This window comes from Vulpes vulpes, chromosome 12 (assembly GCF_048418805.1).
Source record: "Vulpes vulpes isolate BD-2025 chromosome 12, VulVul3, whole genome shotgun sequence".
Lineage (NCBI taxonomy): Eukaryota > Metazoa > Chordata > Mammalia > Carnivora > Canidae > Vulpes > Vulpes vulpes.
The window spans coordinates 164,411,866-164,434,533 of record NC_132791.1 but is presented as its reverse complement, the minus strand read 5'-3'; the positions used below and the strand labels follow the sequence as shown (position 1 = coordinate 164,434,533).

Below are 22,668 nucleotides of genomic sequence, written 5' to 3'. Positions count from 1 at the left end.
CTCTCCCCCGCCTTTCTTGTCCCCCACCCCCACCCCCGGGGGACTCTGCCTGGAGCAGAGTGGATCTGTGAGTTTGCTCAAACTACCTTAACGAACCCCTGTAGGTGTTTAACCAACAGAAATGTACTGTCTCAGGGTTCTAGAGGCCAAAAATCCAAAGTCAAGGTGTGATCAGGGTTGCGTGCAGGAGAGTGTGCTCTAGGCCTCTCCCTTGTATTTTCATATTATCTTCCCTCTATGTGACTAAATGTACCCTTTTTATGAGGACACCAGTCATATTGGATTAATCCACTCCACTCCATTTTAACTCAGATGATGTCTGTAAAGACCCTCCCTCCAAAGAAGGTCACATTCCAAGGTACTGGGGTTAGGACTTCAGCATATGGTATTTTGTTTTGTTTTGTTTTGCTTTTTAAAGATTGTATTTATATATTTGACAGAGAGAAAGAGCACACAAGCAGGGGGAGCGGCAGAAGGAGAAGCAGACTCCCCACTGAGCAGGGAGCTCGACCAGGGTTCGAACCCAAGACCTGGGATCATAAGCTGAGCCACCCAGGTGGCCCCAGCATATGTTTTTTTTCGGGGACACAATCCAACCCATTTTCCCCAGTGGGCATCTCCCTCCATCTCAGCAGCCCAGCTCCTTGGCCGGAAGCATGTGGATTCCAGCCTGCCGGAAGAGAGAGCCCATAATTGTGTTAATTGCCACAATACTAGACCTGCAATTAATATGCCAGGGGAACAAAGAGTAGATGCGCTAATAACACATAATTGGACCTAAACTGCACCCTCGGCAGAGCAGTGCAACCAAGCTCTGCTGTTTGTGCTCCTTTTCAAATTAGCAAAGATGAGCAAATTAACATCTGCCTCCCCTTCGCCCTGCTTAGACGGGAGCTCTGGGGGGAATCTCGGGGATGGGGCGTGCATGGCCAGGCCCCCAGTCAGATCCTGTTCAGGGGCCAAGCACCGGAGGCCCGGCCTTTGGAACTATAGGCAAGTGAGAACTTTGAAGGAGTGAGGAGTCTAGACCTTTCCTCAAGGATTTCCTGACATCAGGACAGCCTGTCTGGGCCTTGGCAGGTACCCAGCCCAGGGTGGCAGGGACTCTTGTGATTAGGGCGTGTGGAATGACTCACAGAGCACTGTGATTATGTGGGGCCCCAGGGAAGGTTTGAGTCAATGTAGAGGCTGGAGGTTAATGCTCTCCTCCATTCCTGGGGTGGCAGTCAAGTCCCATGGGCAGGGGGCAGACCCTCTTCAGAAGGACCGAGAGGTGTTTTTGGCTTCTCTTCCTTCTGCCCTCCCAGCACACAGGCCTGGACTGTCCCTGGTCTCTGTGGCTCCAGGGCTGGGCTGTCTGGGGCCTGCCCTGCCCATGCTTGCCTCCTTTGGCTGGAAGGTGCCCTGCACAGGCCTGGAGGCAGCTGACGCGAGCTTTAGTCTCAGCTCGGCCCACTGCTTGCCCAGCTAGTGCCAAGCAGAGCCTCCTTACCCCGGGCCACATATCTGGGGCTCCTTGTCCTTAGTCTCCCCATCTGCCTCTTCCCTCTTCCTCGGGCTCCCAGGCCTCCCGCACTGAACGCTCAGGGACCCAGCCTGCAGCCTGCAGGTCAAGGACCCTTCCCTCATTCTCTTATCACTGCACCTTGAGGGCTGTGAAGCTAGGGGATCATGGGACAGTAGGATTAATAGATTCCTTACTTGGTCCCTTCCCCTCCCCTTTTAGGCCACTGGGTTGCCCCTGCCTCCCTGGACCTGGGCAGAGGGTGACAGCCCTACTTGCTCAGCATTTTCTTGAAATTTGGGTCCCTGTGTTTCCCAGGCTGTGCTGGCCTCCTCCCTGGCTTCTGCCAAGCCAGCCACAGAAAGGCTCATTGAGAATTCTCTGAGACTTATCTGCCATCCTGGGGAAGACTATCTTCCCTCCACAGACAGTCTCCTCATTTGCATCCCCTAAATCAATGCCCTTGGATGATCAAAGCCCAGCACTGTGATGTTGGGGAGGTTAGCTTGAGAGGGAAAAAGGAGCAGGACTTCTCCCTTTCTTCCTGCCCCTTGAGACCCGAGGGGGACTAGAAACAGAAGGCCCTTGGGAGTGCAAAAAGGAGCAGGAGCAGAAGTCCCTCTCTAGGTAAGGTTCTCTCCCCCTGCTTTTCCTGCAGGCTGAACAGACAATGGGACATGCCAGGCCCATGTCAACAAGCCTTGCTGTGACGTTGCAGGCCCTGAAGATGACTGGGGCTGTGGTCAAACCAGAGGGAAGGAGGCTCCAGGAGGAAGCCACCTAGCTCATCCTCCCCAGTCACACATGCAAGGGCTCAGGCCTCAGGGCTCTGAAAGAACCCACAGGATCTGGGGAGGCAGAGAGAAGAGAATTAATCCCCCCCACCCCGCCCCCGATACACATACCCCTCCCTGTCCACATGTGGCCAAAACTGTCCTCACTAGAATGACAGCCAACATCGATTGAACACTGACAATGTGTCAAGCACGGTGCTGAGTCCTTTCTGTGCATTATCACATTTAATCCACACAGCATCCCTCTTAGGCGTGTGTCATAAGACACACATCCCTGTTTTATAGATGACAAAACAAAGGAGAGGCCACCGAGCTAGGAAGTGGCTGACTTTGGGTGAAATGAGAGAAGGTATAAGAAAGGCTGAGTTATCTGAAAAGGGCTACAGGCAGAGAGAAGACCCTCTCTGCAGGAGTGTGAGCATGGGAGCCGGCCTGGGATGACCAGGACAGGACTGTCCTTACACAGAGGGGACATATTGGCTGCCCTTTGGGATGGAGTAGGAGGCCTGGTCATTGGTCGGGCATCTGCTTCCCCTCATGCCCCACTGAACTTCTTGGCTCCCTCCTGACCACTCACCATATCATGAGCCAGACGGGGATCAGCCAAGCAATTCTCCCATCTTGGTGTCTCTGACTTTCCAGGGCCATGTAGAAACTTTCATCATCGAGCAGCTTCTGGGAGATAGTAATGTCATGGGTAAGAGCTTCTACTTTGGAGTCAGAACGACCTAGGTTCAAATCCTGACTCTCCCACTTAGCTGTGTGGCTTTGGGTAAATTACTTAACCTCTCTCAGCCCTGGTATTGTGCTGTGGAAGTGAAGGGTAATAACGGTGTTCATCGTGTTCATCAGACCGTGCACACAGCAGGCTTCAGGCAAGGCCAGCCCACAGTAAACACTCCTTATGTGAGCTCCTGATCTCTAGGGGTGGTTAATCCCTGAGACGCAGATGAGGAAGGAGAGAAAGAGAAGTAATCCTGAGCAAGTAAATGAGCTGGAGGCTTGAAAGGGCCAGAAATTCTGAACTCTGGCTCTTGATTTTTTTTTTTTAAAGATTTATTTCTTTATTCATTCAGAGAGAGCGAAGAGAGAGGCAGAGACACAGGCAGAGGGAGAAGCAGGCTCCATGCAGGAAGCCCGATGTGGGACTCGATCCTGGGTCTCCAGGATCACACCCTGGGGCTGCAGGCGGTGCTAAACCACTGCACCACTGGGGCTGCCCTGGCTCTTGATTTTTTATTGGTATTTGATGACTAAGGGAGTTTGAAAGGCAAGGAAAAAGCACAGAAAGGCCAGAAGAGTCTCACCGGAGGCCAGCTGCACTACTTCTCCACTGTCAAGTCACTTAACCCCTCTGAACTCCTGCTTCCCATCAGTTAAACAGGAATGAGTGAAAACATCTACTAAGAAGATTGCCATGAGGCCCCAGAGTATATAGATGCCCTCCAAAAAAAAAAAAGGAGCATGCTAAACAAATGCAAACTCTAAAGTGCTATGTGAAAGCAGTATTTAAAAAATATTTTTTTAGAGTGGGGGAGGGAGAGGCAGAGGGAGAGAGAAAATCTTAAGCATGCTCCACACCTAGCCCAGAGCCCAATGGGGGGCTCGATCTCACAACCCTGAGATTACAACCTGAGCTGAAATCAAGAGTTGGAGGCTTAACTGACTGAGTCCCCCAGGCTCCACTGTGAAAGCAGTTATAGCCATCATCAACTCTGCAGACTTTTCAAAGCATAGTCACATATATTATCATCCTGGTGCGAACAGTTAATGCTAATTGAGCACCTACTATGTGCCATACATGGAGATAAACCCTTGTTATGCATCCTCTCATTCAATCTTCCCAATAATCTAAAGGGGGTATTTATTATTATTATTATTATTATTATTATTATTATTATTATTATGTGCCCATTTTATAGTTAAGGAACCTGAAGCTCACAATAAGTAGGTTGTCTGTTTTTTTCTGCTAATAACTGGAACCCAGGTCTGTCTTAATCCAGATGATGTAAGACATTCCTCCTATTTTTTAAACCATTTTATCCTACCCTCCCCCCAATTCCAGGAAATATGATGGAACTATGGATAGAACCCAGGCCTGTGCTGCTTCCACTATGCTCGAGGAGTGCCTGTGTTCCCTCGGTGGTGCTGAGGAAGCTGTGCTGTTTCTTTTTTTTTTTTTTTTAATTTTTTATTTATTTATGATAGTCACACAGAGAGAGAGAGAGAGAGAGAGAGAGGCAGAGACACAGGCAGAGGGAGAAGCAGGCTCCATGCACCGGGAGCCCCATGTGGGATTCGATCCCGGGTCTCCAGGATCGCGCCCTGGGCCAAAGGCAGGCGCCAAACCGCTGCGCCACCCAGGGATCCCAGCTGTGCTGTTTCTGCCCCTACCCTTTCTCTCTTTCCTTGCTCCTTCCCATACACCTATTCCAGTCCTGTCCATTGGGATGTAGTGTGCAGACAGGGCACATCATATTTGGCTTGTGTATCCACAGACAGTCCGTGCCTGTCCATATGTTGTTTGTGTGTGTAGTGCATTGTGTGTATAATTCATGCTGCAGAGTGAAATAGCCACCCCTCCCCTCCGCTATACAGAAAAGTGAGTAGGTCCTGTGCTTTCCCAGCTGCCCGTCCTAAGAGAGGAGGGGACTTTGCTGTGTGTTACCTTTGGGAAAAGCATAAATAGAAAACTTCAATCCTTGTCCCACCTTCTGGGAGTGCAAAAGCGAGCTTCCTGGCTTCTATGGGAAGTTGAGATTTTCCTTCTTTGGAAATTCTCAGCAGCCAGTGATAGCTGATGTTGCATCTGTGGGAATTCCTACTTCCTTTGCAAATGGAGAGCCATAGAAAGCATTAGAGGGAGTCTGAAACAAACTGTGGAGCCTCAACCTGACTCCCTGGAGACCACAGGGATGTCCCTTCCTAAGTCAGAGTTTCTGCCATTCCAGAGAGGCGTGAAGCTCTGTCTTTGGACAGTGATGAACAATAAGGATAGCTAATGTTGTATGTTGGCTCATTTATTCCTCACTAACCCCCAGTGAGGCAGGCACAGACTTATCTTTGTTTTACAATTGATACTAAGATTGGAGAGATGAAGTATCTTAACCAAGAGGTAGAAATCCACAGTTAGCAAGAAACACAAAAAGGCTCACTGCAGCTCTCTTTGTAAAAGCAAAAGACTGGAAACAACCGGTCAATGTGGGAGAATTAGAGAACTGATCATCAATAGAGAACTGATTAAGTTTGGTATGTCCACATGAATGAAAACATTACATGTATGTATGTCAGACATATAAATGTTATATGTATGTCACACTTTTGACACCAAATGTGTGAGTTTTCTACACCAAGCTATTCTGATTCTCTGCTGACACCAACTAGGTGTGCTGGAATTAAATTCAGTTCTGAGGGGCAGCCCTGGTGGTGCAGCGGTTTAGCGCCGCCTGCAGCCTGGGGTTTGATTCTGGGGACCCTGGATCGAGTCCCACATCGGGCTCCCTGCATGGAGCCTGCTTCTCCCTCTGCCTGTGCCTGTGCCTCTCTCTCTCTCTCTGTGTCTCTATGAATAAATAAATAAAATCTTAAAAAAAATAAATTCAGTTCTGACACTAACTACTTAGAATTAGTGCAGACCCCACAGGTTAAGGGCTCATTCTCACACTGTCCCCACTTCAGATGCCATTTGCAAGTAGTGGGTTCCCAGGTGATCTCCACTTCTGTCTAACCTGGGTATCTTTTCAGGGATTCCTATGACTTCCTCCTCAGGTTCAATGTTTTGCCATAAGTGCTCACAAAACTCAGGGAAACACTTTACTTACATTGATCAGATTGTTATAAAGGCTGTTATAAAGGATACAAGTGAACAGCCAGATGAGGAATACACGGGGCAAGGCATGGAAGGGTCCTGAGCACAGGATGAAGGTGCATGACCCTCCCAGCACATGGTTATATTCACCAACCCAGAGGCTCTCTGCATCCTGTAGTTCAGGGATTTGGGGAGAGGCTGCATCGCATTGGTGTGATCATTAATTTGATCTCCAGCCCCCCTCTCCTCCCAAATTGGTGGGGGTAGGGGCTGAAAGTTCCAAGCTTCTATCGTGGCTTGGTTATTCTGTTGACTAGCTCCCATCCAGGAGCCTGCCTGGAGTAGGGTCATTACAACAAAAGATGCTCCTCTTATTCAGGAAACTCCAAGGGATTAAGCAGCTCTGTGCTAGGAATTGGAGATGAAGACCAACTATCTGTTTCTCATTATATCAGAATATCATACTGCATGAGAGAGAGCAATGCAGCACTGAAAGGGATACTGAGATGGAGCCATCGCCTGGATATTTTATTAAGTGAAAAAAAGCAAGATGCAGATGTGATACACTTCTTTTTATCTAAGAAAGGGGAGAGAAATACATTCGAATACTTGCTTGTACTTTAAAAACCCACGGTGGAAGGAGAAGCCAAAAACAGACAAGATGGTAATTTTAAGGGCGGGCAGGGACAGAGAGGAGACAGGAATGGAACTAGACTTTTCTGAGCCCCTTGTTTTCCGGATTTGACCTTGGAGACTTGTAACTATTTAATATGGCCATAAAACAAAATTAAATGGATATTTTGCAAAAGGAAAGGAAATGGATAGAGATGGGTTTGAGCTCAGGTGTCCAACTGGAGCCTCTTGTACTTTTGCCCCTCATTAATAATCTCTTCTCACAGGAATGGAGAGACCTGTCTGGGCCACCAGAAGGCAGAGACGGGGCCAGATCTTGAGGCTTCTGGGGCTCCAGGGGGACCCTAGTAATGATGCTAGGGGCTATGGTTTTAGTATTTGGGGGAGTTTATAAGTGGTAGCTCTCATCAAGATTCCTACAGCCTTCTTCTGCTGCATTCCTAAAGTGGGTTAACTCCCAAGCATATCATTCACACACTGTCCACAGTGACTGCTTACCTGCCTCCCACCAACACTGGCTTAGCGCACACTGTGCTAACAGTCCTAACATGCCACCTAAGAGTAGTTCAGCTTCCTGGCAAAGAGTTTTCCTTCATGCAACCATGTTTCCATCTCTCAGCAACCCTGGACCTGGGAATGACTGTCTTGGTGAGAAACCCAGGCTGGATGAGGATGCCTCCCATGGCTTCAGAAGAGCTGCCAGGTGGCACAGCCCCACGTGTGACTGTGGTGGACAGGTTGATGACTCCACGCTGCAGGATCCTGCACAGGCCTTTTTTTTTTTTTTCCTCCTTTGGTATTTCAGGTGTCATTTCACATAGTGGCTGAGGCATTATTTGGGGCTCAGACCTACATAAAATTGAATCCCAGGTGTCCTTCTTTCTAGCAATGGGTTCCTTGATCAAATTTTACATTTTTTTCATCTAGCACAATAAAAATACCTTCTGGAAAGGTTGCTGGAGGCATAAATGAAATGACCCCAGTAAAGAGCTTAGCAGAGACTGTTGTAGAATCATTTCAAAAGATTCCAGCACCCTCGAAATTCTGTGTTCTTCTACCCTATTGCACAGACAGGTTGACTATATGCCCTGAAGCTCAAGTCTTCCTTGGCCTGGTTATCAAAGCCCCCTCCTTATTCTCCCATGTCTGACCCTGACTAGGACAAGCCTGGGAGCCGCCTCATTTCCCACTGCCCCGGGACCCCTGGTGCTCCTGCTCTCTCAGTGGCTGGCTCTGCTCAGGAGAGACTCGTCTCTGCTAACTGTTAAGACTGGATCGATCCCCATCTCAAGGCCATTTTGAGGATTAACTAATCCATCACGTGGAGACCTCAGAAAAGTGCCAATATGGCCGAGGCTATTGTTAGGCAGACTGGGAACTGAGTTCACTGGTTTCCCTGGCTTCCAAGACAGTCAAGCTGAGCCTTGCAGCTGGACTAACTCTCCCGTGGGCAAAATCTCAGCGTGCGCAGGTTGCACCGAGCTCACCAGCCTTCTGTCTGCCCACCTGCCGCTGAACCTTTTTGATCTACCTCTTTGTTTCTTGCAGGGACAGTGAGGGTAAGAAGATAAAGGGATCAGGATTCCAGACACCAAAGAGCTTTTGTTTGTGTTTCTAATAGAACTGAATACATTACATTTTCCCTCTTGGCATCATCCTATTGACTCAAGACATAGTTCTGAGATTTATACCTTTCTGATTTTGTGTTTTGTAAATCTCAGAGGTCCCTGGAAACCTACAGGGTATTTTTTTATCCTCTGAGGTGTGAGGTCCACAATACAAAAATGAATACAGGAATTCATTTAGTTCATCTCTGAGTATTTATTGAGTGCCTACTGTATGTTCAGTAGTATACAAGCAGCTCGGAAGATTCCCAAGGGAAAAAAGAGAAGTTCCTGTGTTTAGACATACTATGTATTAAGGTCTGCGAGGCACTTTCATTGCATCATCTCATTTAATTCTGACAACTCCAGGAAATAGGTATTGCTATCTCATTTCATCTCTTCATAGGGTGAGGAAAGTGACTCAAAGTTCTGTGACTTGTTGAGATCACTCATAGTAGAAGCAGCTAGAGTTCCTGTTGGGCACTGTCTGACTGTACTGTCTGGGCCCTTTTCACTAGAGCACTAACCCAGGGACACACATGGGTTAGCTGGTCAATGGCACAGCGTAGCACATTATCAATCCTAGACACTGCCTGGTTCAGAGCAGGTGGGGATGGGGGAGGGATGGCCTGAGGGTCAGGAGAACTTCCTGCAAGAGACAGCCTGGGTGTGACTTGGGGCAAAGGTAGCAGGAGATGTGCTATATAATGCTGGCCTTGGGCAGAAATGAACTTGAGCACAGACTGTGTTGAGAGAGCAGGCCCTGAGGTCAGCTGGGTGGGGTGTGAGGTTGTGGGTTGGAAAGCCTGGCAGAGCTGTCTGGACCAGATAAAGTGGCAAGAAGGAGCTCACAAGAGCCAGAGTGGGAGGGAAGCAAAAGCAACGGCTGGAGAGGATGACTCTGCAGTGCTGGTTAGAAGGAGTGAGGCAGTGAGGCCTGGAGATGGTGGGAACCTGATAGGCAGGTACCTTGGAAAGGGTCTACCCAAGGGGAGTCTAGTCCTTTCAGATCCAGGGAAGGGGGTGGCAGGGGAAGGAAAGATAGAACCTGCAGGCTTTGGTAGAGGATGCCTTTGAGGGACAAATGAAGGCAGGAGCATATTCCATTACAGGTCACTTTGGAATTCCCATCAGGTCACATCATGCTTCTGATCACTGCTGTTCAAGGTCCTCCTGTGGCCTGTGGGACCATCCTGCCACTTCAGGCACCTTGTACTCTGGTCTGAATTCACTTTTGGGGCTCTTCACCCACTATTCTCCTAGATAAACCCTCTGCTCCGCTCCTACTTCTCCCAGCCTCCGGGTTTGGGGGGCACCTCTGGAACCCCATCCCAAGCCCACCTCCACAAAACCCACCAGCCTGCTAGACCCTCCCAGCTATCACAGCTATGACAAATACAGTGTTCCAAAACACAGTCGGATAGTTCTTCCGGCACAGTCTGGAATAGTTCACATCTTACCTTTATTTAGCTTTTGCTGTTGGGGTCTCCCTAATGTCACCGCCCTGTCCTCGAGGGCTGATGGTTCTTTTCACTACACGTGCGTGTCACATCTGGGGACGTCATTTTACCTTTCAGTCTCTGTTCCTTCATCTGCAAAATGGAGCCAATCATGTCTCACAGGGCACAGTGCCTGGCACTGGAACCCATCCATGACTGTGCCAGTCCTCACCTCTCGTGGGGGGGGGCGGTCCCAGGGGCCGAGGGAAGGTGGGGGAACCAGGGGAGAAGGGGAGGACTCAAGCCCCCGGGGAGGAACCCTTCTCCATCCAGTGGGAGCTCTGAATTTCCAAGGGACCATTGGCATCCTACTAAGATCAGCGAGAAAGGGCGCGCACGAGCCATCTTTAAAAAGCCATCACAGATTTCTCCAGCGAATGAAGGAATCTGGACATACGGATTCAGGACAGACTCCTGGGGGCAGCGGGTGCCCCTCCCAGGGCTGAACCGCGGCAGCACGTGCTGCGCGGTCCTTGACTGTTGACAAACTGCGTTTTGCTGACCTCCGTCTCCTTGAAAACCTGTCACGACCCCGCAGGCTCCCTGTCATCACCTCCATCCGCAGAAGAGGACGCCAGGACTCTGGGAGGCGACGTGCCTTGCCTGAGGTGGCCCAGCGTGTTGGCGCTCAGGGGCCCCCGGGCTGCACCCCCTGCCCCTGCCCCTCCAGGGGTCTGCGCTCCGCGGGGCTGGAAGGCGGGCGCCGGCCCCGGGGTACTGCTCGGCCCCGGAGCCTGGGGCGCGCGGAGCGTGAGGGTAAGGGGTTGATGCTCTCGCCCGCGGCGGGCGCAGCGGGGGCAGCCCCCGGACATCTCGCGGCCGCTCGGGAGGTACCACGGGCGCGGCCCCGCGTGCGCGCGCTCCGAGCTCCGCCGGCAACTCGAGGCGCGCGCCCCGCCCCCGCCCCCGCCTCCCCGCCTCCCCGCGCGCGCCCCTCCCGCCTCCCCGCCTCCCCGCCTCCCCGCCTCCCCGCGCGCGCGCCCCTCCCGCCGCCACCCCGCCCCCGCCGGTACCCTCGCCGGACCCGAGAGAGCGCGCCGCCGCCATCTTAGTTGCTGCCGCCGCCTCCAGCCCGGCGCTGCCTCGGCGGAGGGGAGGGCGCCCGCGGCCCGAGCGCGCGGCCCAGCGTCGCGGCGGCGGCTCGTCGGACCCCGGAGCTCGCCGCGGCGCGGAGCAGCCGGCCTCCGCCGCCAGAGCCCCGCTCGGCGCCCCGCGCGCGTGCCAGCCGCTCCCGCCTCGGGCCGGCCGCGGCGCCGGGAGCCCGAGCGATGCTGCGCCGCCCTGCACCCGCGCTGGCCCCGGCCGCCTGGCTGCTGCTGGCCGGGCTGCTGAGCGGCGGCGCGGTCTGGGCCGCGCGAGGTAAGCGGCGGGCCGGGGCGGGCGCGGGGGAGCCGGGGCGGGCGCGCGGCGCCGGGGGAGCGGGGAGCGGGGAGCGGGGCTCCGGCCCCGGGCGCGTCTGGGGGGCGTGCACACGGGTCCGCGGCGGCCGCCGGCGGGGGCGCGCCCCGGGGAGAGGCCGTGGGGGTCTGTGGTGCGCTCCGGGGTGCCCGGGCTGGGGGCGCGCGCAGCCTTGGCGTGCGCTTACATAAGAGCCCGCTCCTCCGCGTCCCCTTCCCGGAGCCCGGGTCTCCGCCGCTGCACCGCGGACGCCGCATCCTCGCCCCTTTCCGCCTCCCCCGGGGTCCTCTAAATCTTGTCTGTCTGCAGACAAGCCGAGGCTGAAACTTCTCGCTCCCCTCCCACGTTTCATCCAAAGGTGAAAATTGTGGTGAGGTTTACGGTCGCGGTCTCATCCCGCGTTGGCAATCTGCGTCTCCTCCGCTCCCGCCGACCCCGCGGTGCGGTGATTTAGATCGCGCAGGGGCTCACAGGTTCTCTTCCATTCCTCAGGGCCGACGTTATTGTGCGGTTACCTGGCCAAAAAAAAAACCCAAAAAACCTCTTGGTGAATCGATGGTTTTGTCGTTTTAACCTTCATCCACTTAACCTTTTAAACGGTGCACGCTTTCTGATATTGACTGATCTTGCCAACGAAAAGCTTACGCATTGCAGATACATGCCTCCGAATGGATCTTGGAATCGTAAACATTTTCCTTGGCCTTGGAGCAAAGTAATCCAGGTGTAGTCTATAGAGTACTTGGATCTTTTTTTTTTTTTTTTTTTTTGAATTTTTAATCAAAGATCTTGGGGGGAGAGGGCTGATAAAAGTCTAGATGAAACGATCGTGTTTCATATTAATAAGCTTTTTAAAAAAAATCCTCATTTTTCTCTTTCTTGGCATGACAGACGGAGAGAAGTATGGTGTTCACAAATTAAAGGGCAGAAGAGGCAAATGCATCTTTTGTTCCATGTTCCTTTCTTCACACTGGGGATGATAAACTTTTGATTACTTCATTTCTAACATTCTGTTGACTGTCATAGTCAAGTCTCAGTCACGAAGTATAGAATCGCTCTCACTTTGGTTTTTAGAAGTTACATCAAGTTGAGTTTGAAATGTTCTTTCCAGATGTGGAGTGGAGGTCTGAAAGTCTAATATATCCAGGAGAAAATGTCAAAGTTCTGCGTCTCTTGGGGAAAACCCACACATTTTCAAAAATATGTGCTTGGACTGAGTATTTTGGGAACAGTTCAAATATGTTTAGTTTAGTCAGTGATAATGTTTCTTGTTAAAAAAAAAAACATATTTATCCATTCACCTCCACTTGCTTTCCATTATTGAATTACTTAAATTTATATTACAAATATAAATTTCAGCTATTAAGTATCTTCATTGTGGTGGGCAAACAAATGTTACGTGAAAGATGTATTGAGTGCTGAGTCCTTTGTAATTTGCTGATTTTCTATGAGCTTTTCTTGGTGCATTTATAGTACTTAAGAATAATTAGTCTGCAAAATAAAAATACATTTTAAACATCAGTTATTCTGTTGCTTTTTTTCTTTCCCCCAGCCTGCGGTAGAAAACGTCTTGTGAATATTACAAGAAATGCTAAAAAAATGGTTTCATTTTGAGGGGTTACAAATGGATTTTATATGTAAATATGCAATTTATAGAGGCACTTTCTCTGAGCTCATTTTGAAGGGTGATCATTTCAACTGATATTTGACTTCTTTATTGCCATAAGACTAGCTATATCTAATAATTATTAATGGGATAAATATCATGTATAAATTGCTAGAGAGAATGTTAGATTTTGTAATATAAATTGCATCTTGACTATTAATTAGTTGTTTAATAGAGAACTCTGCATTTCACTTTAATTTGTAGCTGCGGTTCTTAAAAAAATATCAAGTAAATCAAAATGTTAGGCATATCCTTGGCATGCCCTAGGCTACCTGCTTTTCTCTTCAGTCAGTCAACGATCAGGAAATAGTCGATTGAAATGGAGAATATAGAAAGCTTATGAATATATATATTTTTAAATGCGAGCTTGGACTGCCATTTCAAAGCCAAAGAAATAATTTTCATTGTTATTTTCCTGCTCGTTTGTGCACAGACCTCTCAGTGAGGCCTCCCCTCACCATCCTATGTAAAATTTCATTTCTCTTTGAACTCCTGAATCCTCTCTTCCCTGCTTCACTTTTTCTGTTTCCATAGCACTTAATCCCATTCTGACACCCTTAATTTGTTTATTATCTGTCTCCCCTCACTAGGACATAGGCCCCAAGATGGAAAGGTAGTTTGGTCTGTTCTGTTCACATGTGAATCCTATCACCCCCACATCCATATAGTACCAGTAGGTACTCAGTATTTGTTGAGTGATTGAATGGATGGACAACTCTTTCAGTTTTGATCAGTTTTGACAGCATAGTATTTTGATGTCCTAGTTTTCATCTGGCAGGTAAATGTTATATACTGAAAAAGGCATTACAGAGGATAAAACACACCTAAATTCTGCATTGTGGATATAGAAAATCATTAGATAATTTTTCAAGGATCTGTTCTGTTGATTGCACTGTTGGGGATATGAGAGCATAAAAATCTATAGCAGCTTTTGAGGTCTGTAGTTTGTTTTTTTTTTTTTTTAAGATGTTATTTATTTATTTATTCACAGAGAGAGAGAGAGAGAGGTAGAGACACAGGCAGAGGGAGAAGCAGGCTCCATGCAGGGAGCCCGGATGTGGGACCCCCTGGGTCTCCAGGATCACGCCCCCGGCCACAGGCGGCGCTAAACCACTGCGCCATTGGGGCTGCCCTAGGTCTGTAGTTTTGTGGCTACCACTCTGAGTTTAAAATTTTTAAAACATTATTTATTTATTTATTTATTTATTTATTTATTTATTTATTTATTTGAGAGAGCAGAGTGAGTGAGAATACAAGTGGGAGGGAGGGGCAGAGGGAGAGGGAGAAGCAGGCTCCCCACTGAGCAGGGAGCCCTGACAGGGGGACTCACTCAGTCCCAGGACCTTGGGATCATGACCTAAGTCGAAGGCAGACGCTTAACCGACTGAGTCACTCACGGCCCCTGTGTCTAATTTTTAAAAATGCTGTGATTCTCTGCTTTTTTGGAAAGTGGTTTCTTAATTTGTTACCTTTTTTTCTGAAGTAACTTTGAGGAAGAATGCTTTGAATGTAGACTTCAATATTATATATAATCTAATCGTTGCATTTCTGGGAGTAAATGTCATTTATTTCATGTAGGAGACCTATATAACTACTAAAGAAATGATAAAATATTAATTATTCTGAATGTATTCCAATTTAAGAGCTCTAACTCAGTTAACTGGAACCTTCAGTTAACTACAAGAGTTCGTCTTCTGGCTGCAGACCACTTTAAGGAGGAATAACATAAAACCAAGCAATTTCATAGGAATCCTTTTGCAAAAGGAAGTTTTAGGAGTTCATATCATATGTTATCCGTCTCGGTACTATTTGATTTTTAAGACAAAACAATATTTCAGTTTTAGATGTAAAGAATATGACCCATAAATGAAATTTTAATGAAATAAAACATTTTTGCATTCAAGTTAGAGAATGCTGTAATTCTATGATACTGGTTGCAGGACTTGGCTAAGTTCATTAAACCATTTCTTAATCTTTAAAGTGAGGATGTTAAAGTTTTAAGACATTTTTTAAAAGGATTGAATTATTTTTGTTATTGCTTTCTAAGACAGGAAAATATAATAGCGGGTAGGGTTGGATAGAAAGTCTTCATTTATAAGAGTTGAAACAAAATAGGTTATAGATTTCAAGGATAATCTATTATACCAGGAGTCTGTTGGTCACATCTTCTGGTTAATTGAGGTTTAGGATCATTATGCTTTTAAGAAATGTATCTTATGGGCACCCCTGGTGGCTCAGTGGTTTAGCACTGTCTTCAGCCCAGGGTGTGATCCTGGAGACTGGGATCAAGTCCCACATCAGGTTCCCTGCATGGAGCCTGCTTCTCCCTCTGCCTGTGTCTGTGCCTCCCTCTGTGTGTCTCTCATGAATAAATAAAATCTTAAAAAAAAAAAAAAAACGAAATGTATCTTGCTTTTTCTGTGGTCTTGATTTGGTAACAGCAGATGTATTTGAAGATATATTGTGTCTTTTATAAATGGAATCTAAGATAATTGATTTCTTATAAAACAGTTTAGTGGAGCTTCAGAAATAGGGATTCAGGATTGGTGGAAATGATTTATGCAGCATTGTGTTCTAGCACTGTAAAAAATCAAACAAAGGTGACATTTTGATAGCAGTGGAGACTATGCAAAAAGCCAGAGCTGGGAACCCTTAGACTGATATTCCCTTCCCTGCTGTCAGGCTGATGTGCTGCCCAGTGCTCTCTAGGCCACACCACCTAGGAATTGGGATACTGCATTTGATAGGCCCTTTCTTGTCCGTGTTTTAGGCATATTTTTGTTCATTTTCTTGTTTAGGTGTAGGATGATATTGTTAAAGTTTTTCACAAGATGTGTTGCTATGGCTTCTTCATTTTTAAAGTTTTAAATGAAAATTCATTTACTTCAAAGTAACTGAATTGAGAACATCTTAAAAACCTATAAAGCACATCTTCTGTTCCAGAACCCCAGTAAGAAGTAGGTGGTAACATAAGAAAGGAAAAATCACGTTTTCCTTTTTTACCTTGGGTCAGACATGAATATGGCTTTTTAGTCATCTGTTTTGGACCAGTTTGATTCTCTTGTGACAAGAATTTCTTAGAATCAGCTACTTTTTGGGCAGCCTGGGTGGCTCAGCAGTTTAGCACTGCCTTCAGCCCGGGGCCTAATCCTGGAGACCCGTGATCGAGTCTCACGTTGGGCTCCCTGCATGGAGCCTGCTTCTCCCTCTGCCTGTGTCTCTGCCTCTCTGTGTGTCTCTCATGAATAAATAAAATCTTAAATGGTCTACCAACTGAGCCAGCCAGGCGCCCTCCTTTCAGAACATTTTCATCACCTTAAACAGGAGCCCTTAGCTGTCACTCTAATTCCCCTTTCCCCAGCTTTTGACAACCCCAATCTGCTTCCTGTCTCTATGGGTTTGACTGTGCTGGACATTCCGTATCAATGGAATCGTGTAACATATGGCCTGTTTGTGACTGGCTTGTTTCACTTGATTTTTCAGGGTTCATCTATGTTGAAACGTGCATCAGAACTTCATTTTTATGGCTATATAATATTTGACATAGGTTTGTGTCCCTCCAGAATTCATATGTTGAAACCAAATCCCCAACATCATGGTATTTGGAGATGGGGCTTTTGAGGGGTAATTAGGGAAAGAGGGAGAGCCCTCACAAATGGCATGAGTTCCCTTATAAAAGAGAACCCAGAGAGCTCCCTAACCCCTTCCACAAAGTGAAGACACAGCAAGATGATGGCTGTCTGCAAACCAGAAAAGGATCTCAGCAGAACTCAAACATGGTGGCATCTTGATCTCAGATTTCCCAGCTTCCAGATCTCTGAAGAATAAATTTCTGTTGTTCACAAGCCACCCAGTAGTATTTTGTTTTGGCAGCCCAAATAGACTAAGGCAATATTTCTTTGTATAGATAAGCCACATTTTGTTGATATGTTCACCAGTCGATGGACACTTGGGTGGTTTTCTACTTTGTGGCTACTCTGAATACTGCTGCTGTGAACATTTGTGTACAGGCTTTGTGTGCACATATATTTTCAGTTCTCTTGGGTATACACCTAAGAGTGGAATTGCTGGGTCATGTGGTATAACTCTGTTCACCATGTTGGGGAGCTGCAGAACTGTTTCTCAGAGTGGCTGTACCACCTACACTCACTCTTGACCTCTGAATCACTCCTGGGAGGTTTTTTCTAATCAGATACATATTTCACAGTTGTCTATGTTTTCTTTCAAGGGTTTTAAGTTGCTGATGTTTTCCTGCTCTAGGGATAAACTGGCGTTTCATCCAACCAGCTTCTTCCACCATCCTCTCCTGTATCATTTCCAGTGTTGAAAGGCCTGCCCTCTATGCAAGTAGCCCTTCCTGTAAAAACAGATGTTTCTTCACACTTCGCTGACATTTGATCATTCAGCCTGGGCACCTGCTAGCACAAAAAGCAATGCTTTTCTGAAAAACATTGAGACTTGGGTTGGCTTACCTTAGGTCTGAAGCTTACCAATCCTTTAGATCTTTGCCGCATCTAGTCCTGCAGCTCTTTTGTTTTTACCACTCTCATTTTAAGAGTGGCTGAGCCCCAGGCTCTGATTTCTGGCTGTGATGAGAAATGAGCTCATAAGGTGCGGACTCTGTGGTTAGGGGATAAGCAGAGTGAACCTCCAGGTTCCAGGGGCAGGGTTTAACTTTTAGAAAGGAACTGGACGAAATGTTAGAATTCTTTTTCTTTTTTTTTAAGATTTTAATTATTTATTCCAGATAGAGAACAGGGGGAGGAACACAGAGAGGGGGACAAGCAGACTCCTTGCTAAGTGTGGAGCCCCACAAGGGGCTCTGTCTCACGACCTGAGATCAGGACCTGAGCCGAAACCAAGAGTCCAACACTTAACTTGGTTTCGGTGCCCCCAGAATCCTAGACTTCTTAAACAACTAGTTTGGAATATGATGTTTCTTCATTACATTTTTTTCCCTTCTAATTGGCTAAAAAGTGTGCTTTGTTAAGGTGAATTCTTTTGTCTGGTTCTTTGATTTTATTCTTTAAGTAACTATTTGTTATTTACCCAATTTTTAATCATAGTATAAAACATAGAAATGTATGTCTTTTAGATACAAAGTGAATTTTAAACTCAGTAAATATGAAAGTCATCTTTGTTTAAGGCCTTAAAGTGTAACAAAGACATTTATTTGGAGCTCTTCCTAATAGTTATAATTTTTTTCTTATATAATACAGTACTTTAATATTAAGAATCCCCAAGAAAAAAATCAGTCATCATAAACTTAAATTGAAGATATGTAAAACTTGAGAATCATTTGTATAAAGTTGTCTATTAAGTGGCTTTTAAAGAACATGATTTATTCCATCTGAAATTCAGAATTCAGTCACATTTAATTTTACATATTTCAGATGTAGTTTTTTTTTTTATTTTTTTTTAAATTTTTTATTTATTTATGATAGTCACAGAGAGAGAGAGAGAGGCAGAGACACAGGCGGAGGGAGAAGCAGGCTCCATGCACCGGGATCCTGATGTGGGATTCGATCCCGGGTCTCCAGGATCGCGCCCTGGGCCAAAGGCAGGCGCCAAAACGCTGCGCCACCCAGGGATCCCATTTCAGATGTAGTTAATGAATATCGTGAGGACCAGCTGGATAATATGTGAGGCCAAGTGCAAAATTAAAATGCTGGCCCCGGGGATCCCTGGGTGGCGCAGCGGTTTAGCGCCCGCCTTCGGGGCAGGGCGTGATCCTGGAGTCCTGGGATCGAGTCCCGCATTGGGCTTCTTGCATGGAGCCTGCTTCTCCCTTTGCCTGTGTCTCTGTGTCTCTGCCTCTCTCTCTGCCTCTCATGAATAAATAAATAAAATCTTAAAAAACAACAACAATGACAAAAAGTGCAGGCCCCTTTGCTCAAAAATTATTAATAATTTCAAGATGACAAAGAGTACTACACCAAGCATGGGGCCCAAAAGACCTAGAAAATTGTCTTGAATATTGATAGACTTACCCTGATGGTAGGATATTAATAGTTGGAATGCAGACTTGGCTCTGGGATTTTCACCAGGGCCCTTGGTCCTCTGGACTTGTTCAGATGAACCAGCTGATGCCCCCTCCTCAGTGACACCTTCCCCTGGTGCTCCCCTCCTCATAGCAAGACTGCTATTTTCTGGTGGCCTTAGGGTAGGGGGTGAATACTCTTCTCTCCTTAGCACCAAGCAAAGGACAGAGTATACTCAGCTCACAATAATAGTGCCAGCAAATCAGAGGTAGAAGCTAATTGAGGAATAGGGTCACTTTTGATTTGGGGGCTTATAGCCTTTGCATCAGCAGATTATATTTACTTTTAAAATGCCTTGACTAATTCATGCTGGTTTCCTATTACTTATGGAATCAGTAATGAAGACAACAAAAATAATTAAAATTCTTGGATAATCCCTAATTTTTTTTTGCCACGCTTTTCAAACGTTTATCAGAGTAGTTGGTAAGTAGCAAAATTCACTGGCTTGAATTGAAATTTTTTCCTAGGCTTTACTCAGGCTGGAGTGCAGGGATTGAAAGGTGGGCAGTGGCCATTCTCAGTATGGGAACACATCAGTTACCTGTGCCGTGATAATGATAGGGTATCTTGATAATCCCATCTGTATTATAAAGCCCTGAATTGGCAATGTTTTGAGCTTGCTTCTGAGTTGTTTGTAAGATATCCATTAATACCTGGCCATGGTTCCTGAATGAAGCATTTTCATTTGGCAAGGGTTTAAAAAGTCCATGCCCAAGTGTAAGAAACTTTCTCATGCTTAATTAAGAGGAGCAGCTAATAAGCATCTTCTAAACATTCAAAGCCCAGAATAGAAAAGGACTTAAATGCTTTTTTATATGAAATTGACCTTATTTATTTACTTATTTTTCAAAGATTTATTTATTTATTCATGAGAGACAGAGGCAGAGACACAGGCAGAGGGAGAAGCGGGCTTCATGCAGGGAGCCTAACATGGGACTCGATCCTGGATCTCCAGTATCAGGCCCTGGGCTGAAGGCGGCGCTAAACCACTGAGCCACCCGGGCTGCTTGAAATTGGTCATTTTTAAACCTTTTCTTACTGGAAGAACTTGTAACCAGTGGGATATTTTCATAACATAGTCTCCCCTTCCCCCTGATGGCAACTTTAATTAATAATAACAACTGCAACATTAGTATTTGTTTGATTGATGAAATGTTTTACAAAGTTTATAAATGCCAGTGATTAGTAAATATTTGCTTATTCAGTTGATAAAATTTATTAACCCCACTTTTTCTAGAATTTTTTTTTTTAAAGATTTTATTTATTTATTCATGAGAGAGAGAGAGAGTGACAGGCAGAGACACGGGCAGAGGGAGAAACAGGCTCCATGCAGGGAGCCCAACGGGGGACTCGATCCGGGGTCTCCAGGATCACACCCCGGGCTGAAGGCAGTGCTAAACCGCTCGGCCACCGGGGCTGCCCTAGAATTGTTTTGAGTATTCTTGAAAGGTTTGAGATTTTTACCACTACTTTAAAAAAGTAATGCATAAGACAAGTATGTATTTGTTGCATTTTTTCTTTTCCTATTAAGTGTGTGTTTATGTGGTTCTCAGTGCTGATGGACAGAATGAAACCAGAAGCAGTGAGAAAGCAAATACGGGCCACTCCGACCAGGCTTTGGTGGTTTAGGCCTGAAGGAAGAATGTTAGATGGGTTTCCTGAAGTTTCTGTTTTATCTGGAAGCTCAGGTCAGTGGTGTAGGAGAACAGATAGGGATTTGGGGCAAAAGCCTTGACTTGGAACAGAGCAGTCCTGACTGTACCTTCTTATCTTTTGGAATTTTAAGTAGAGACAGGCAGACTGAGGCAGGTTGGTACAGTGGGCAGCAATAGAACCCCAGGACTCTCAGCAGTGGATATGGAAAGTCAGTCCATGCTCAGATCTGGTCAGATCGAGAGCTTTTCTCCTGAATGCTGTGGTATGTTTTAGTCTTCTATTCTTGTATTCTCACATTCAATGGCCTGGGCACGGTGAACTCACCCCACGCAAAAGCTCCTTGACTACCTCCGTTCTGTGCAGTCTCCTAGTGCAGCTGCTAACCTAGCTTGGACTTGATGTGTTGTTTCCTGGGGCCCATTTCTGATGCCCTGATGACCTGAAAAGGCAGTCTGTATCCACCTATTAGGAATTCAAGTTAGATCTCAAATTGCAGTTTTCCTGGAAACAATGTTATAAACCGTTTAAGTTCTAAAAGTGATCGTCAAGACTGATTTAACCCATAACACAAGTGGAAACCAGGCAAATTTGTAGTTAAACACAGCACATACATCATTACAGTATTAATTTTATAAACCAGCAATGAAGTGCTTGTTAAAATGTGGAAAGTTGGTCTTGAAGTAGTAAAGTGGCTTTAAAAGATTTCATCAGGGCAGCCCGGTTGGCTCAGCGGTTTAGCGCTGCCTGCAGCCCAGGGCGTGATCCTGGGGACCCTGGATCGAGTCCCACATCGGGCTCCCTGCATGGTGCCTGCTTCTCCCTCTGCCTGTGTCTCTGCCTCTCTCTAGCTGTGTCTCTATGAATAAATAAAAAATCTTTGAAAAAAAAATGAATAAAATCTTAAAAAAGAAAAGATTTGGGATCCCTGGGTGGCGCAGCGGTTTGGCGCCTGCCTTTGGCCCAGGGCGCGATCCTGGAGACCCGGGATCGAATCCCACATCAGGCTCCCGGTGCATGGAGCCTGCTTCTCCCTCTGCCTGTGTCTCTGCCTCTCTCTCTTTCTCTCTGTATGACTATCATAAATAAATAAAATAAAATTTAAAAAAAAAAAAAAAAAAAAAAAAAGAAAAGATTTCATTGGGAACATCAGCCGTGATCAGTCACTCTTGGCTCACACCTGGACGGAAGTGGGGTGACTTCCAAGTGACCTGGCCTGTGAGAGGGGCAGGAGGGAATTGTGACCTGTTCGTTGTGATCTTGAAGAGGAAGGATGCGGAAGAGGAAAGATGTGGGCCAGCACGCCCCCTGGTGACCAGGTGGGAGCACTGCAAGGGTGGCTGATGGGGTGGGGGGGCAGAAGGGGGAGCGGCACAGTGGGTGCAGTGGGCTTTCTGCCAACAGCCGTGTGTCTGGTGCACGCTCCGAGAACTGCCTGTGTGTGCAGGTTTCCCCTTTCAGAGGATGCTTACCAATATGCATCATTTAAAGGAATGACTTATGCTCAGGTTATGTTTTCCATCAAAGAAAATTTTACTTAAGAATTGACCATTCCTCGGGGCGGCCCCTGTGGCTCAGTGGTTTAGCATCGCCTTCAGCCCAGGGCCTGATCCTGGAGACCCGGGATCCAGTCCCGCGTTGGGCTCCCTGTATGGAGCCTGCTTCTCCCTCTGCCTGTGTCTCTGCCTCTGTGTGTGTGTGTCTCTCATGAATAAATAAAATCTTAAAAAACTTTTTTGACCATTCCTTGAATTGTCCAAGTTCCAGAATATATACGAATTAAATTTACTCCCTGCAGGCTTTTAAAAAATATTTTATTTATTTATTTATTTATTTATTTATTTATGAGAGGCAGAGAGAGAGGCAGAGACATAGGCAGAGGGAGAAGCAGGCTCCCTGCAGGGAGCCTGATGGGGACTCAATCCCAAGACCTCAGGATTATGACCTGAGTCAAAGGCAGAGGCTCAACCACTGAGCCAACCAGGTGCTCCAAGCCCTAAGTATTCTTTTTTTTTTTTTAAAGGTTCTATTTATTTATTCATGAGAACACAAAGAGAGAGGTAGGCTCCAT

The 22,668-nt window shown here is 46.8% G+C and overlaps 1 protein-coding gene and 1 long non-coding RNA gene across 12 annotated transcripts in view; both read left to right on the top strand.

The window, feature by feature from the left end:
• The window catches only part of LOC112924553 (beta-catenin-interacting protein 1), a 151,764-nt gene that overhangs the window by 61,403 nt on the left and 67,693 nt on the right, over positions 1-22,668 (top strand). For 3 of the 11 annotated variants that reach the window (XM_072731245.1, XM_072731243.1, XM_072731244.1), the window contains exon 1: positions 10,959-11,201. The exons of 7 other annotated variants lie outside the window; for them this stretch is intronic. In XM_072731245.1, the coding sequence (XP_072587346.1) occupies positions 11,111-11,201 (91 nt within the window). In that variant the 5' untranslated portion in view covers positions 10,959-11,110. Of the gene's footprint in view, positions 1-10,901; positions 11,202-22,668 lie in introns of those variants that run through there. One more of the 11 variants, XM_072731247.1, reaches the window with a different exon arrangement.
• LOC140594928 (uncharacterized) lies at positions 11,275-12,758 on the top strand. Its single transcript, XR_011996199.1, has 2 exons — positions 11,275-11,961; positions 12,129-12,758. It is a non-coding gene; the product is annotated as an uncharacterized lncRNA (long non-coding RNA).